Source organism: Gouania willdenowi, chromosome 3 (assembly GCF_900634775.1).
Source record: "Gouania willdenowi chromosome 3, fGouWil2.1, whole genome shotgun sequence".
NCBI classification, from domain to species: domain Eukaryota; kingdom Metazoa; phylum Chordata; class Actinopteri; order Blenniiformes; family Gobiesocidae; genus Gouania; species Gouania willdenowi.
The window spans coordinates 27,970,915-27,988,392 of NC_041046.1; the positions used below are offsets into that span (position 1 = coordinate 27,970,915).

Below are 17,478 nucleotides of genomic sequence, written 5' to 3' on the forward strand. Positions count from 1 at the left end.
GAAGAATGTCGGACTCCTGCACTTTTTAAGCTCTTTACAAACAGTTTTTAAAAATACATAAACTTACTGTGAACAAAATAAGTTACAGCATTTTCTGACATAACATAATGGGACACATAATGTGTAATAATATACCTAATCTGTGCTTAAACACTTGTCAGTGTAGAAAGCAGAAGCCAGGACTGGGTAGGGGACTAAAGTCTGGAAAGAATCTCTAAAAAACTGTTCCTAGTTTAAAACATTTGTCATAAAGCCTAGGACACTGACACAAAAAAGTGAAATAAACCAAATAATCATAATAAACTAGATACCTTATTGTTTGTATTATTTTTGATGAAATGATTATGGAATAGAGACTAGTGCAATGAAAGCCATGTTTAAAATGCCTACCTACAATATCCTCATAGGCATTCTCTTCAAAAGTGCTTTTGGAATTTGGTCGGCTTTGTGTTTCTGTCGTCAGTGTGCCATTCTCTGTGGGCGAGGACGGATACGAAGACGGCAAGCTTGCAGCATCCTCTGACTCACAAGACTCTCTAGAAAACAAAATAAATGTTAACGGTCCCACATGGGGAAAAGTCGAACAAACCACATTACACAGAGAAAAAGTAAATATCCGTCAACTCCCAAGATGCAGATGTATGACAGAGCAAAGAAAGAAAATATAGACGTTTAAGTGGCCTTTTTAAATAGCCTGGTTTACATTTCAAATTCTCAAACAAACGCCAAAACTCTTTATATACTAGTATTTTTGGACTACCTAAAAGTTTTTTTTCTGAATAAAAAATCTACTGATGATTGATGTTAAAATAAAACACTAAAGGGCTCAATAGCAACATTCTGCTCCAATTACAAGAAAAGCACAGATAAGTCCCAAGTAAACATGCAGATATCTTACTATTCCCCAGTGTTCTCTGTTCAGTGTAAGTCAAACAGCACATGTCAAGGCACTGCAGAATATGTTAGTTGAGACTACATGACTGCGGGAATCGTAGTGTGGTTGTGTCAACGCATCGATGGCTTGTGGCTTTTAAGTCTGGTCTGAAATTGGCAGGGCCACAGGAATGTTAAACAAAGAGTCCAGGGACAAATGTTTAAGGACTTTATGCCCATTTTACACAGGGACAGTGTGGATATGCCCCTCCCTGACAAAAAAGGGACAACACAGAGAGTTTATCTCATGAAAGACAAAAACAGAAGACAAAGAACAGAACGTCAACTAGTAGTCTGGTATCTCTCAGACTCCTTGCTGCTCTGTTAGTATGAGAACCTATGCACATTTTATCTATGAAGAATATGGCAGATTATTTTCTTTTATTTTCTTATTTTGGTCCATTTTCTATCCTTTCAAACCTTATGTAAACTTTACTGAATCAGTTTTAGTAGATTTTTCAAAGGAGGAAACTTTTTCTCCATGATATGCATATGGTTAGAGTAAGCATGATGTCAAAAAGCAACAAACTAAACACTAAACGATGAAACTATCGTCGGTAAAAAAACTTTTTTTTTTGTAGAACACTATTTACAAGTGGTTTAACAGCTTCATCAACCCACCAAATACCCAGGGACTTCTTCTCAAAACAAACACAATCCCAAAGCATCTAAGTTAATTAATAAAAGTGCCTTAATTACCAAATGCAACTGCACTGCTAACAGATATTGTTTTGTTCAGGGTTGAAGGAAGAGAAATACTACGCATATCTGATTATGTCTGTGAAAGCAGAAAACCAGGCACCAAAACTTATTCTGCAAGTATCACATAATTTAGACTGTAAAATTAGTCTGACATCATGCCGAGGTTTTTACCTCACCTGGGTATTTGTATTGGGGCACTCCCTGTGTTTTTTGCCACTCGAGTCATGCTGGGAGCAGGTGTGGAAGGCAGAGGCGGCGGAGACTCAGAAAGTTTATCTAGAGGTAGTCCATTGGTGGGCGACGTAGCCTTCTGGTCCCGTTTGCCGTCATACTCAAAAGTGCGTTTAGGTTTAGGTAAGGGGTTGACAGGAATGCCAACAGAGGTCTGTGGACTAGGAGGCTCAGGGCTCTCAGACCTGGTTGAAATTACGCTAAATCTTTGTCTCAATTTTGAAAGCTTATCAGGCACTAAAACAGTATCCAGTTCAGTGGTTACTGAGCAAATGCTGCTGCGTTTACTTGTGCATGTGCTGTCAAATTCATCAACTATCATAAATGACTTTTGTCTTGTTTTGTCTGGAGCATAGCAGTTTGTAAGATAACGTGGAGGTGGCAGACTTGGGTTCTCCTTGAGAGCTTGCTCAATCTTTTGTATCCTGTTGAGGACAGCTGATTTCTCTTTACGAGCGGATAGGGAGCGTGCAAATGCTCCTGAGGATTCTGTCTTGCTTGTCCTTTTCTGAAATCGTCCTACACCATCCTTTTCTGAAACTCCATTCTCTTCTTCTGTGTAGGAACATTCAGAAAATGCTGTGCTCATCCTACGAACTCCCTTAAAGTCAAAAGTCTTCTCGCTACATGGCGAGGACAGCCGACTAGGGCAACCCTCGCTACCGCCAACATGCTCTGCCCCTCTTTTATCCAGACACAAGCTCATTCTAGGAAGAGAAACTCTTCTGCACTCCCATTCTGAGATTTTCTTTCGAATATTGGTGGATGGAACACCTGCTACTGCACGGGTTAGAGAAAGGGTGCGTTTGTGGCCCTGGTTAGAGCACGGTCCTAGAGAGAGAGTGCTCCAACTTAAGGGCCGATCATTTGGTCCATCTGCCACAGATACATCCCCTTGTTCCTCCTTGTGCTCCTCGAAGCTCTGACTTTTCTGAAAGACCTTGGTTTGAGTTGGAGGCTTATAGATGGAAAGTCTGTTATCCAGGTAGCTAATGCTCTTCAACTTGCAGAGACGGCCTTGGAAATCGGGGTCTCCGGTGATGGATGCAGCAGTGGACAGGCTAGCTGTCTTGCTGATCCAACCAGAACGTAGCAAGAACCTTCCGTCAGTTCTTAAGTACCTTGCCTGTTTTTCAGTGCTCTCAGGGCTGGTCGGGTACTGCTGGTTTTGTCCTGAGCTAGCAGGACATGGTGATGAAGATTGGCACCTGTGACAAGACATATAAAATGGAGAAAACACTTTGTGACTAAGTAGCAAAGCCAACATGGGAAGATCATACAAGGCAGCAAAGTCCTCTTGAGCCTGCAACTGACAGAATAACAGAAGCCCAATGTGGGACAGAGAGGCTGAAACTGTAAAGGTTGAGTTAAAGGTTTTGATTTCAACTCCAAGTTCAAAGACAAACAAAAAAAACCTGGGCTCCATGTATAAAGGAACCACAGGAAAGGATTCTTTCTTTTTACAGTGTGAGACTCAAACTATAGGCCAAAAGAAATACAGCAAACTTTAAAATGCCACAGAACATTTTTCCACATAATCAAAATAACTCAAGTAGACTAACGATAGACCGCACACAGAGACTCTGTGAGTCAGAGGAAATGCATAACACTGCTCTTACCTAGTCCTAATTCTCAGGTAGGCAAAGCTGCTTCTGATCGGTAAAGCTGCGGTAAGTGATACCTGATGCAGCTGGTCCTACACAAGCTGCTGACTCGACATTTGTTTGTCACACACTTTTTTCACACATGCACTCACTCTTTCTCACGGTGCTCACCTCATTTAAGAATTTCACAGAGACGCAAACCATTCATGTAGATGTAAGACACTCCTCTACTTTCGTTGTATCATCGAACCTTGTCATTAAGATGACTAAATCTTGTAAAAGGGAAGAGCTCAAAAAATCTGATGTCACTGCAAGGTGAGAATAACACAGATAATGGGGGAGGAAACAGAAGTCTGCGGACTGTGATCCAACAGTACAGGTTGGGACAAATCCAGCTTTAAACCTACCTGTCTTTGCCGAGTTTCGTTCCATATGCTCCAGGGTAGAGCGCTTTACAACAGCATGGAGCCTGCAAGCTGGAAGTCTTACGAATGTGTCTCATCTTTCTCTCTTCTTTGATTTCAGACACCTCACACTCAAGACCTTGTATTTGGACTTTACACAGATTTTGAAGGAAAAAGTTTTCCACATACTGGGATTATTGAAGATGACTGAGATAAAGTGCCAAATAATTATTTAGCAGAAAAGTGCAAACCTCCGCCAAGAATCAAATATCCACTGCCAGATATTGGCAGTTATATGGATCAGTATTCTTGATCGTGGTACCATGATCATTCACACTTTAAAGGCTCATAAGAATATATTCCCATTAATAATGATACTTCAGGTCCAAATGTATGGGCACCCAAAAAATCATAATGAAATGTGCAATCTGGTCTAATCTGAATAACACTCGGTGAGGTACTTGAGATCTACATTTTTGAAATAGTCATTTGAGAGACCATAAATCAATTTACTGTGATTGGTCAATTTGATTTGACTGGACTCTCCAATCATTTGTATTTAAGTATGAGTTGAGTATGCTCCCTGATAACTGGCTAATCCAAATGATAATAGTCATTTTGAGTCACATTACTGTGGCAAACATAGCTTTGTCCATCCATCCATTGTCAGACCCTCTTTGTACTATTTCAGGGTCCTGGGGGTCTGCCGGTGCCCATCTCCAGCTCACACTGGGCTCTAGGTGGGGGTACATCCTGGACAGGGCACCAGTCCATCACAGGGCATCATTGCTTTGTATCACACATAATTGTTTACCTTAGCAAATACGATTATGTTTATAGTGCAGTTGCTATTTTGGTAAGCAGATCACGGTAAATGTAAGAAGTTATTTAAAATTTCTTGCCAAATCCAAATCAAACTGGCTTGTTAACCATCAAAGTGCTAAATCTAACTTCTGCCAGGGAAGTGGTATAACTCCAAGTATCAATGTCCGAGTGTATAAATATTATTGACAGCATTCCTGATACTTAGTGAAGGCAACTGGAATTGCTTGGTGATTCATTTGAAGACCTTTGAAGACTCAATTTTAGACTGTAGGACTGCTGATTATACCACTTAAAACAACTTGTATAATTTTATCCAAAAAAACAAGATAAACCCCACCAGATCCAATTTCCATTGCAATGCACGATTTTCTGACTATAAGTACATGCAGAAGTGTCCTTTATGAGTGTGTCCTTGTAACTACATCTGTGGCTCTACTTTTGGACTTACAAAACAAAACAAAAACTCAGCAAGTTTTTTCCACACCTCACACTTTATCAACTTGCTCACAATTCCTTTTTGGAAAACAATTAAGTGTCTTTTTGTTTGTCATGTTGTCTGGTGATAAATACACTAACTGTATGAATTAAGCCCCTTTAACACCAGTAAAATATTATTAAATGGTGATGACTATAATAGATATATTACGATTGGTAGAGGAAGGAGGTGGTAACCTGTGAGTGGGGAGGGATATTATACCAAGGAAAGTTAAAGTATATATACAAACCTATATACCAACAGTGCATACAACAATGCATTTTGGTATAACCATATACTGTATACATACTGACAAGACAGGGAGTGGCTGTACACCCAGAGGAGAAAGGGAAATACCAACACTGAAATAGAAATACTAGAAGTTATACCAACCAGCACTTTAATAAATCTAATAAAACTAGAACTGCAATTCTTTGTGGGGGGTAAACATTAAAATATTGATCATGTATTTGAAAATACATACATGACCAGCTTTCTTATGCAATCTGTTCACATGGCCATCAAAGGTCAACTTGTTGATTCAATTAGAGTGCTTGTAAATGTTCAATGGTTCACATTCTCCACACATTCTTAGGCTATGTTCACACTGCAAACCTAAAGCTCAATTCCGATTTTTTTGCTCAAATCCGACTTTTTGTTTGTTTGTTTACATTACCATTTCAAATGTAACTTGTATCAGACTCCATTGTAAACGGTTTGTGGCTCCAATGTGACCCGCATGCACATTGACGCATTTGTCTCAAAGTTCTTGTGCAGCGGAGCCGTTGAATGAATGAGCAGGTGCAGCAGGATGAGGAGAAAGAAAAAGACAGCCAAATATTTTGTTTTGGCTTTTTGTGGTGCCGTTTTGCTTTTAAACACAGACCATTTATGATAAATAATAGATATATGATATAATTATAAAGTTGAATTGATCTTAACTGAATTGATATGAACCTTCAAGCTTTGACCCGAACCAACAGAGAAATACCAAAACCAACAGGTCCGACAGACATTAGATATTTGTATCCGTGCCCAACCCGAAACGATGATTAAAACCTATTTTTTTCTTCACACAATTGACATATTTACGCTTGTTTTAGTGGTAACCCTGCTTTTATTAACAGAACTGTTAATGTCAACATCAGATGAGCGCACAGGGTAACAAGAGCACTAGGAGTGCCCGATCCAATATCGAAATTGGATATCGGTCCGATATAGGCCTGAAAACGATTATCGGATTCAAATTTCCGGATTTTTTTTTATTTTTTTTTTATTTTTAATTTATGTTATTCAATTGTAGAAAACTGTAGATATTATGTTGAAGGTTAAAAATTATGTAGCCAATTGATTAATAATAAGTGGTTCAGTTTTTCTCATACCTACTGTTGCTGAGTATTGTTCTCTGTTTGAGTAACATCACTTGATCAAGCCTTTTCTAACATTCCACACTACAAAATAAGTAATTATTAATTTCTTATTTTAAAAAAAGTGTGTATGATTCATGCTATTATCGAATCAATATCGGTATCGGCCGACACGCAAGGCTGCAATATCGGTATCATATCGGAAATGAAAAAGTTGTACCAGGACATCTCTAAAGAGCACATCAAACACAGGCGGAGTGCGTGCCAGAGACACGTGGATCTATTTACATAATCCACGTATCAAATAAAATAATTATCCATGTTCTTGTGCAGAGAAAGAATTGATTTAACAGTTGATGCTTCAAGCCTGTCCCAATTCTGTCCCTGTTCCTCTCGACTCCATGGTGATCAGAGGACAGCGTGCAGCTGCTGCGCTCACTCCTACAGCTGTTACGTCTACATATCAAATGAGCATGAAATCCTCCCTGACCATTCGCACTGAGGTCGCATTGAAAAAGATCTGATCTGTATCTGATTCAGGACCACATATGAAAGTGGTCTTAATCTGATTTGAAAATATCAGATATGGGTCGGCTTTGAGTGTTCCCAAAAAATTGGATTTGGGCCACATTTGCCTGCAGTGTGAACGCAGCCTTAGATTGACCGCAGGCCTGCACGGTCCTTCCTACACTAAATAATTGTTGCCTTACATGTTTTGATCACCACCACGGGCAGCTTGTCTGCTCAGTCAGTGTCACAAAAATGAGCAACCCTGCCAACAACTGTCAAACAGATGTGTTCCTTTTACCAGCAATGATGTACCAGCAAAGTAAAGCAATGACTGAATTCATAATGACACTTTTACTCTTCTCTAAGTCCCTTTGTTCCCTATTCTATGTTGAAAACAGAAAATACGATAAACAGTATGATCACAGTCAGCACGACTCTCACAAGGTCTCTCAAAATGTTAACATTAGTTTGAAAGCAATACTTACAATGTAGTGCTAGAATTGGCCTACGTCCAGTAGACAAGATCCTACTTGCAAATGTTTTGGATTTCATGTCATGATTGACACTTGTGACTCATTTTTCTTAGCTGCAAAATTTATTTAAAAAAACTGCTCCAGACTGATTACTGGATGGTAAAACTTGGCAAGAGAAAAATGAGCTCATAAAAAGTAGTACAATGGGTTGGCGAGAACTCAAAAAAAGGAGACGACAGGAAAAACATATTAGCTAACCCGTTGTGTCCGGAGTGTCACTGACCTGTTGGGGGCGTCCTGAGGAGGTTTACCCCCTCCTGCATGAGGTACTGCCTTTGAACTCTTGTTGGCAGTCATCTTTCTTTGCACACTGCTCACTCACCTAATGGACAAAAAAGGAAACAATTAATACTTAAAACAGCAGGAAACAAAACAGCGATTCTATTTCAGTATGGGTATTAATTTTGGTTTGATTTGAGCATTGTCATTTTTATTTTAGATATTGAGAAATATTGTGTAAAAATAAGTTAAAAAGTGCCCAAAGACATTAAAAAAAAAAACATAATGGTATATAAAAACCTGGATTAAATAGAGAGAACATTTTATTTTGAATTGTCAACCACAAAGTGAAAACGTATTTTTATTGAACTAAAGTGTGATGACCTTGCTCTTTTTAAATCAACAAAACTATCCAGTTCATGTGCTGCACTACACACAGATCCTGTTCTCTCTTTTGCACAGTTTTAATAAATATAATACTGAGGTCACCAACAACTGGGCCATTCAAAAAGGAAAAAAAATTAATTTCATTAAATTAAACATATTTTTAACTTAAGCTTAGGCACATGTCCCTCGTGCACCTGATTGAGGGGCTGATTCACTAAAGGTAGGGGTATTAAAACGTGTGCAAACGTCACTCCACGCGCTAATAAGCCGTACAAACCCTAGAGAATCAGGAATGGACCAAATTTGTTTTTCAACATGTGCACACAGCTAAAATTCTAAACTAAATCAAAAATGCCTCCTTGTGTCTGGTTTGTTGCTTTCCTTGTCTCACTACTGCAGTCTCAGTTAATATGAAGTAAAATGCACTCTCAGCACTCTGACCAATACACTCAAAGCAAGTAATTCAGATAGAATAGAATTCAATTGGCATGGTGACTTGTAACAGAGAATAATAAATGACTACCATACCATTTTAGAACCAAACACATTTTGAATGGTTTCACAATTATATATACCGTACCCTCTAGGGCTTGTTTTGCTACCTGGTATTGTAGATATGTAGAACCTACATGTATCTTACAGTGTGATAGTCCTCATCAGCATTTCTTTCAGTAATAATGTAGGATTGCTAGCAATGGGTTCATAAATGTTCCCGTTTGCACCAGTTTTATTTACAAAATGCAGACTGTAAATAATTGTGTGGTTGCTGAACAATGAATTGACCAAATACAACCATTACAGAGTTCCCCAATGTGCACATTTGGCTGGTTACCATGGTAATATGATACAGTAGAAGCGACAAAATTTATCTATTAAAGGAATTGTGTGAAAAATAATGTGATCGAAAAATGTCTTGTGATAAACCTTCAATAAAACCTTTGTCTCGACACAAAAATGCTTCACAGAATTGGAAAAAGATACAGGCACAGATTACCTCTCTCTGGAACAGGTTAATGCAAGACAAACTCCTTTTCCTCGATAACTTAATAAAAAACGTATTTTCAAAAGGTCGAGAAAGTGCCCAACTGAACCACGACGCCATATAAAATCTCCAGTATAAATAACCATTAGAATATAAGTAGCATAACTTTAGCACGCTTTGTGCAAATAGTCTGGATCAGAGTCAGAATAGAAAGTATAGTGATAAAGCTACCACAGGTGAGCTACCCTGTTAATATCACTGTCAAAACAAGTTAAAGAAAAAACCACGGCCAATCTCTAAAAATATTTGCTGAAAATATAAATAAATAAAAAGCTAAAAGAAATGAAATAGGTAAACGTATGTTGATGGTTGAAATGTAAACATTTAATTGAAGCAATGGAACTTAAAACAACCAGGAAAGCAAAAGGCCAACATACCACTGGGCACTGACCCTTTCAAGAATGCTAATAAGAATTGTTCTAGTGCATAAAGCAGTTTAGAGGGACATCCTTACAGATCAGAGGTTAGGACAGCAGGGTGCTGGCCTGGCAGCATGACTTGTTTACAGGATGTATTTGTACGAAGAAACCAGGCACAACCACTAGTGGAGCTGATTCTTATAGAGACAGATGAGCTGAGAGAGAGAGAGAGAAGCATTCCTGCTGTCAGCTATTTCCTGTGAGTGTGGACATCATGAGGAGGACTAGGCATGCATCATTATCTACATCTGACACAAAGGACCATTTTGTCCTTCACTCACAGATCTCTGCCCCATGGCCTTGTCTCTCTAAACAATAAAACTGTTTTTTAAGAAAACAATGGTCAAAAAAAGAAAGAGACATTTGCTTAGAAAAGATCCTAACTGACCTGCAGCTGTTTCATTTATAATGAGTGCCTAAGGTATAAGATGTAAAACTTTAGTCATGCTTCTCAGTAAAACCATTTTGAAATATTTGTTTGTTTTTGTTTTGTTTTGCTCTGGAATGAGGAAACAAGATCCATAGAAATGGGTCACAAAGGACCAAAATGGTCTTTAGTGTAAACACCAAGGCGTTGACCAACTGACTTCCTGACCTCCGATACCATCTTGCAACACAAAATCACAGCCTGTAAACAGCCACTGTGGAGGAAAACTCCAAAGTACCTTTAAAGTGAATTTAAAGTGGATATTCCCCCGATAGGTCAGAGGCAAAGACAAACCCAGAGACTACAGTGATGACACATCACAGACGGGAACTACAAAGCTCTTAGCTTTTCTTTAAGATGTCTGTCAATAATTTAACAACCTTAAGGTGAATATGTGACATACAACCACTTTCTTGACATTAGTCAATAAAAATAAAGAGACTATATGAGACAAAAAGAAAAGCAATGAAAACTAAATATTGAAGTGTAATATAACTTCACTCGACTTGAAGCGTGAAGAATGGAACCGTTCCTCTAAAGTCTGTTGTACAATAGTTAGTTCCAACCAAGTAATTTGATTGGACAAGAGACATTCCACGAGTGCTATAGAGTAACAACAGCTCTGGGACTTTTCTTCTGCACTGGACTCTGTCTAGGTTGTATCACTGCCTAATGCCCAATGAGAGCTGGAGATAAGCACCAACAAACCCCTGCAACCCTGATAGAAGGAGCAAGTGAGCCAGCAAATGGATGGATGCATCACTCCACTGTACAGGGGTTCTAATAACAGTTAGAAAATGTTTTTGTGTTGCCTGACAACAGCCTTCTCTCCCTTTCAGTTGTGGACCTATTTGTCTTGGCGGAGCCAAACAAATGTTTACATAAACAAATCATAATCTCTTGTCGCTGTATACTGTTCAGTTTAACTAATACAATGCTCTTCTAGAACTGTTGTATTAAAGTAATATCACACTTGAGGCTGTGCTGTTGTGCTAAATATCAGCACTAGTGTGATTATCTGGCACGCACAGGAAGTCCTAGGAGCTTTCTCTGTGGAGTTTTCATGTTCTCCTTGTGGTTGTATGTGTTTTGTTTTGTTGTTGACTTCTCCCAAGGAAGCCTAAAAAGGGATATTTTCTTGTGTGTGTATTCTCTTCTCTCTCTTTTCTTACTCTCACTCGTTTTCTGCAGGTATATAACATTTGAGCAAACAGGAATTGATTCCTGATTTAAGATTCTCAGATTAGGCTTGATGAATTTATCCTGACTGATGTAATTTATCTGTACCAGGACGGGGTGTTCGAATCTTGTCCTAGAGGGTGGTGATCTAGCACCTTTAGGTGTCTCCCTTCTTCTAACACACCTTGTTAGTCACAAGGCTTTCTGCAGTGCTGGATGACATCTTCAGCTAATTTTGCTCTGGTTAAGCAGGGTTTCTACTTATGCCTGTTGATGTAAAAATGTTGAGTTTTTTTCCATTTATACATATATTTTTTTCCATATATATACTGTGTACATATATATATTTAACACTTCTATTTACCAGTACGCTGCTTAATGTCAGTCAGCTGTACTGTGTAGACAGTACATTGGGAGTTCAAAAAGGTACCGCTGAAAACAGCTCTAATAACAACAATGAGACCAAACCCAGACAGTAATGGTCAAAAAAACAAACAAAGGAGACACTTAAAAGTCCAGAGGAGTCATAAAGTTGTTCTCTGAATTCTCACATGAAGATTTTAGGACCACACTAATCTTTTTAATCGACTGATGGGGAAATAACATTGTTTGAAATACGAAGTATCAACGAAACACATTTGTAATGACAGCGAGCCAAGTCTGAAAAGCACTTGCATCCATTTTCAACCACATCATTTTTCCTTCAAGCATGTCATCACATCCAGGACCCCAACTTACCATTAATGCTGCCAGTAATGTTTCTCAACCTTATAAGACCAAGATGCCAACTGATTTTCTCCAAAACTGTAAGTTCAAAAAATTCAAACATTTCAGATAAGTTTATACCAACAACACGTGAAGTTTGAGAAACACAACATAGATCTTTTGTAGTTTTCACTTTGTTCCACAATGGTTTTAAAATGCTGTGAGAAAATAAATGCTAGTGGACATCACTATAAGGCGTGAAGTTCTTTTTGAGCAGACTAAGAGTTAGCTTCACAAACCACTAAGGAGAAACGAATGAACCCCCAGTGGTCCGCAAAGCAACAATACAATGTCATCCTTTACTGCACCAGTAGCTTGACTAGTTTCTTTGCTGCAAAATGTAGTTTTGTAGCCATCGCTTACTGCTTTGAAGAGTTTCTAATTGGCTTGTTGGTTCTACAAAGTGCTGTTGCTCCTTAATTTAATACAGATCCCTATCACATGACATACTTAGCTCTGAAAAGTAACTATAAAAGCTTCTGTTTTGACAGAAATCCAACTCACAACAATAACTAATGTAATTTAGTTGCTACGATTGCAACAATCTAATTTAGCCATTTCAAACATTCCCTGCTTTGATAATGTCCCCAAAAAAATACTTTGGCAGCATATCAAAGACTAATATTCTCCTCTAGAACAAGAGCTTGCTGATGAACCAGTGCTATGACAGTGTCTCCATTAGACAGCTTGGCCTGGAATAAAAGAGCCCTTTGTGTTCATGGCATCCTTGAGAGGGATAGATGGTTTAAAAAGTAAGCATTTTATCAGTGTGTACGTGTGAATGTGTGTGGGGAGGGTGAGTTTGTAGAAGGGAGGAAAGTCCGTGGCAGGTATAATATGTTCAAGTCCACACATCCTTTGCAGTGTCAAGTTTGACAGATCATCTGATACGCCGCTTTCACCACACATGTAGGAATGTACTAATATTTGCCCACTCCATCAGTGCATGGTAGCGTTCAAACTTAAAGACTGTTTTTAGAAGGTTAAAAAAAAGCAGAGAAAGGCTGAAACACCTGGAGCCAATGACAAGAGCTTAGTTTTCATTCAACAAGGATTCTGCACTGTGTGTACACTCAGCAGAAGTCTATACAGAGTTCACTGAAGATGTTAAGTATACAAAGTCACTATAATCAAATAATTATCAGGGAAAAAACAGCAGCATAACTAATTAAGGCTTAATATTGTACTTTTTCTGTGTTCTGGGTGATTCTGTGGACACAGTCCCATTTTTCTGCTGGTCGGCAACCTGATTTCAAGGTTTTTCTAGAAACCAACACAGACAGCCAGAAAGTGAAGGGAAAAAAGAATTACATTTATTTTCCAATTCTTCATCTTGTCCCAGACATCATAACTTACTGCTAGACACAAGATTATTAGCCCACACAGTAATCCACACCATCTTTTCATTTGAATATCCTGCAAAAAGACCTGTTTTCTTTAAGTGAGTAAAAAACAGACTCGATCCGGGTTAGAGCAGCAAAGGTTTCCCTTTAGACACATTATCAATACATGTCTCTACGTGCAGTACACTAATACTGTTAGGTTTAGTTTGGAAAAAGTGTTTTGAATAAAGCAACTTTTCCCTCCAGAAACCTGAGGTGTGTTATATATTGTTAGGCTTTGCAGTGTGAATGTATTTTGTTTCTATACAGACTCCCTGGAGATCACTTCAGAGATCTGAAAGCCTCTATGGGTCCATGTAAAAGAAAACCACTAAGGTCAATGCTACTGGCAGTTCTACATAGCCATACCTATATAATTACCCTACCACATGGTACGCAACACCACCATTATAAATCTCATTTGACCAGGTGGAACCAGTACTTTGAAACTTTTTTCATCTCCTTTTTTAGCCATTTTAGTTTTTACAGGGTAATAATGACATATTATTCTTTGTAGAAGGATCAAGAAAAAACCTTTGGTGTAACCTAGATATGAGCACACACAGCTGCAGAGGCAGGCATGTGGAAAACAGGCTTACATCCATCCGAGCGGCAGTAGGGGGGCTTTGGGTTTCTGTCGCAGAACTGACCTCTGACACAGATGTCTTTGACTTATTCAACCCCCAAAAAAGATTTAAAAAGTAGCAAATTTAAGACAGACTAAACTAGTTTTTATTAATCTGACTGTCAACACTTTGAATCAGACCTAAAGTTAGGAATTTGCCAATACTGTACAAGGATAATTTAAGAGAAAAAAAATTAAGAAAGTATAGTGGTTCATATAAAACTAATTGAGGTAATTAAAAAAAAGTTCAAAAAAAGAGTCCAAGAAGACTGAGACCCTTGTACAGTGAAATCAGTAAAAACAGTCCAAATTCCTCTGCCATTCGAAACCAGAAAACGTTTCGTAATATTTCTCAAATATTCAACACCTAGTTGTAAAATCAAAATGGAAGGCTTTTACCTTGTTAAACATTGATAAAATTCTCATTAAAAGTGTTATTTAAACTGTAAGATTATGTACAAAAATAACCATATAATGGGTTGTACATTTTCTGCAGTGTTTACATGGATTATTATTTAGATTTTACCCAGTACAGTTTACATCAGTCTAGAAAGAGAGGTGTATATATCTTGTCCAAATGTTTTAGTTGACATTAAAACAAATTGTCTGATATTAGGATTTTACACATGCAACACTTAGGAGCCTTTGCAATGTCACACACAGAAGTGAAAGAAATATAACATCCTCACTATCATAATCCCATCACATGCAAGGGATCTGATAGTCTTTACGTGGATGTCTGACTGTGGACAACATTGGTACACCAATAAACCTTTTTGGTTTACATACTTAACATAAATCTACAATAGAAATTAAACCTTAAGTTCATAACTTTGGGTTATGTTAATGAAACCCACTGAACCCTGGAACAGCAGAACACTGGACTGCAACTGAACATCGCTGCCACATGCAAAATAGACCATGTACATCCGTACTTTGCAAATCAGATGACACTGGGATTTCTATTATTTTTTTATGTGATATCTGCTAATCTTATAGGTCTTCCCTTTAGTACAGTGTCTTCCCTTTAGTACAGTGTCTTACCTTTAGTACAGTGTTTCCCAACCAGGGGTATGTGTACCCCTGGTTGGGAAACTTGGTACTTGATACTTGAACACCTCGGTACTTGGAAAGATTTATGAATCCCAGACAGTGTTCACCAAATATTTAATCAAATGCATGCAATTATTTACATTATTAATACACACTTGATAGTCATTTCATTAGTTTTACAAGTAGATACAAGTTGCATCACCCTAAATATGATTAATATTTAGCCGCAAAATGTTAGAAAATGCAAGAAGGCTACTCGGCAGTTTCAACTAATTTCTCAACCAATGAAAGAGTGCCATTTCCACCTTAGCATTCTACACACCAATGTAAGATCAACATTGTTGATACAGTAGTTAATGCTTGAGAACATTTATTTTATAAATCATTGGGAAAAAGTTTTACTTTAAAAGTCATTACATGGTAGTAATTTACCAGTATGCTCGTATTCAATGGGAATGACAAGAATCCCCACTAGGTGAGGGTAAAACAAATATGTTGACATGTATGAGTTACTATGTTGTTCCAGCTGCAAAAGAAACTTAGCCTGGCATCATGTTAACATGTAAATCAAACAAGTGGTAGCCTACAAGTGTTGATGAGTGGGTACTCATCATTTGAAAAGAGACTCAGGGGTACATGAGACAAAAAAGGTTGGGAACCGCTGCTGTAGTACAATACTGAATGAGGCTTTTCAGAGCTGCTCTTAGAGCAAATCGGCTCCTCACTTTCTTCAACGTTGTACTGTACACTGACTAACGTCAGCAAACCCCAACAGAAAATATCTGGAGGAGAAAGAGACTTACTGCAAAGATGACAGAGCAAAACGTTCTGAACTAAAAGCAGATGGCAAAAAGCCAGATTCCCTCTTCCTAAACTGAATAGGGAACAGAGGAGAGCTTCCTCAATAGCCATGTGCTGACAGTCTCTTCCAGTGAAAGGCGAAGGTCATTGTTCGATTGACACAATAGAAAGAGTTTGAAGGCTAAATGGATTCTGACAAAAATGTTGTTGATGCAAAATGTTTTAAATATCATGAGATAATATAGGCCCTACTAGAAATTCAAGCTGTGGTTTGTTTAGTAAACAAATATCTAAGACACAAGTTCCAGAATAGAACGTTACTCTATTCTCAATGAAAGCAATCTTTTGTCAGTTTAATGGTGAACATATGCTTTGGAGCCAAATGTATGATGGTATAATTGGAATCTATCAATTTCTTATTGAAGTAAATGTGTGTTTGCTTATGCAGGTGTGTTCACACTGTGAGATTTGTCCTTGTCTCAGATAAAAGTATATATAAACTGGTGGTCTTCCATCCCACATAGAAATAAGTTTGCAGACAGACCATTAAGGATCTTACGACGAAGAATACCTGATTAAGTGAGAAATGTAAAACAACAGTCTCGACATGTTTCAGTGTAACAGTTCCCAAGAGATCACTTACTAGCAATAAACAATGGTGCCGGAAATGCTGTATTGGTAACTGAAATAGACCTCCATTGCTATGCTGTGTTTGAGGCAGGTAGGACATTTCACCTGTTCCAACAAGCTCTTCTGCTAGAAGCAAGAATTCAAAGCAAGAATCATCCAATCAAAGGCTTGAGTCACTAATATTGAGGTTAACACTGACCCAACAATGTCGGCTCCAGGTTAAAAAAAAAAGCTGCTGAAATTACCTTAATACTTTTCAAACTAGCACCCGTAAGAGGTGAGGTAATAAGATTGCTAAAATATCAGGGAGCATGACAAGTATGATGTTACATGTTTATGGGAATGTTTTGCAAAACCCCCAATCCATTTTGACTTTAATGTTAAAGGGTTAATGTTATGTGGTTGTTGCAGGGCTCTTTAACACAAGCATCAAACTATGGTAGAATGAATAAACAATGGCTACTCTCTTACTTATTCCTGTCGCCACTACCTCCTATTTATGGATGTTCCTTTGTGTGCAAGAGCACGACATAACAAAATACAAATACAGAAGCACACCAGCTTAACTCTCTTCACTCACTGCCAGGAACTTGCACTTTTAGACATTCATTACAAAAGCCCCAGATGTAGTCTACACTTCTGTATTGATCAGTTATCTAGCTTTTTGCCGATTTTCGAAATTGTCAACAATAAAGTTTCATTTTTCAATATGAACTGATACTAACATATACATTGACCCCCTTCTTCCCAGTCTAAATTTTAGGTTACATTATAGAGGTTATATATAGGTTAAGCCAACTTTTAATGTGATGCCCCACAGGATGTGTTCCACAAATAAGAATAATTCAACTTCTGTAATAGAAAAAGTGCCATATTTGTTTTTAATATGTTATCTAAAACAAAAGCACATATCAGTTTTTCACTATCAATAAATAAAATAAAATCCAAAGTAGCACAGCCAGGAA

The 17,478-nt window shown here is 38.0% G+C and overlaps 1 protein-coding gene across 4 annotated transcripts in view; it reads right to left on the minus strand.

The window, feature by feature from the left end:
* dennd2b (DENN domain containing 2B) overlaps positions 1–17,478 on the minus strand; it is a 59,197-nt gene that overhangs the window by 24,766 nt on the left and 16,953 nt on the right. For 2 of the 4 annotated variants that reach the window (XM_028437121.1, XM_028437111.1), the window contains exons 2-4: positions 7,808–7,906; positions 1,812–3,074; positions 391–536 (exon numbers count right to left, since the gene is read on the minus strand). In XM_028437121.1, the coding sequence (XP_028292922.1) occupies positions 391–536; positions 1,812–3,074; positions 7,808–7,881 (1,483 nt within the window). In that variant the 5' untranslated portion in view covers positions 7,882–7,906. Of the gene's footprint in view, positions 1–390; positions 537–1,811; positions 3,075–3,641; positions 4,354–7,807; positions 7,907–17,478 lie in introns of those variants that run through there. The other 2 variants (XM_028437131.1, XM_028437138.1) reach the window with 2 other exon arrangements.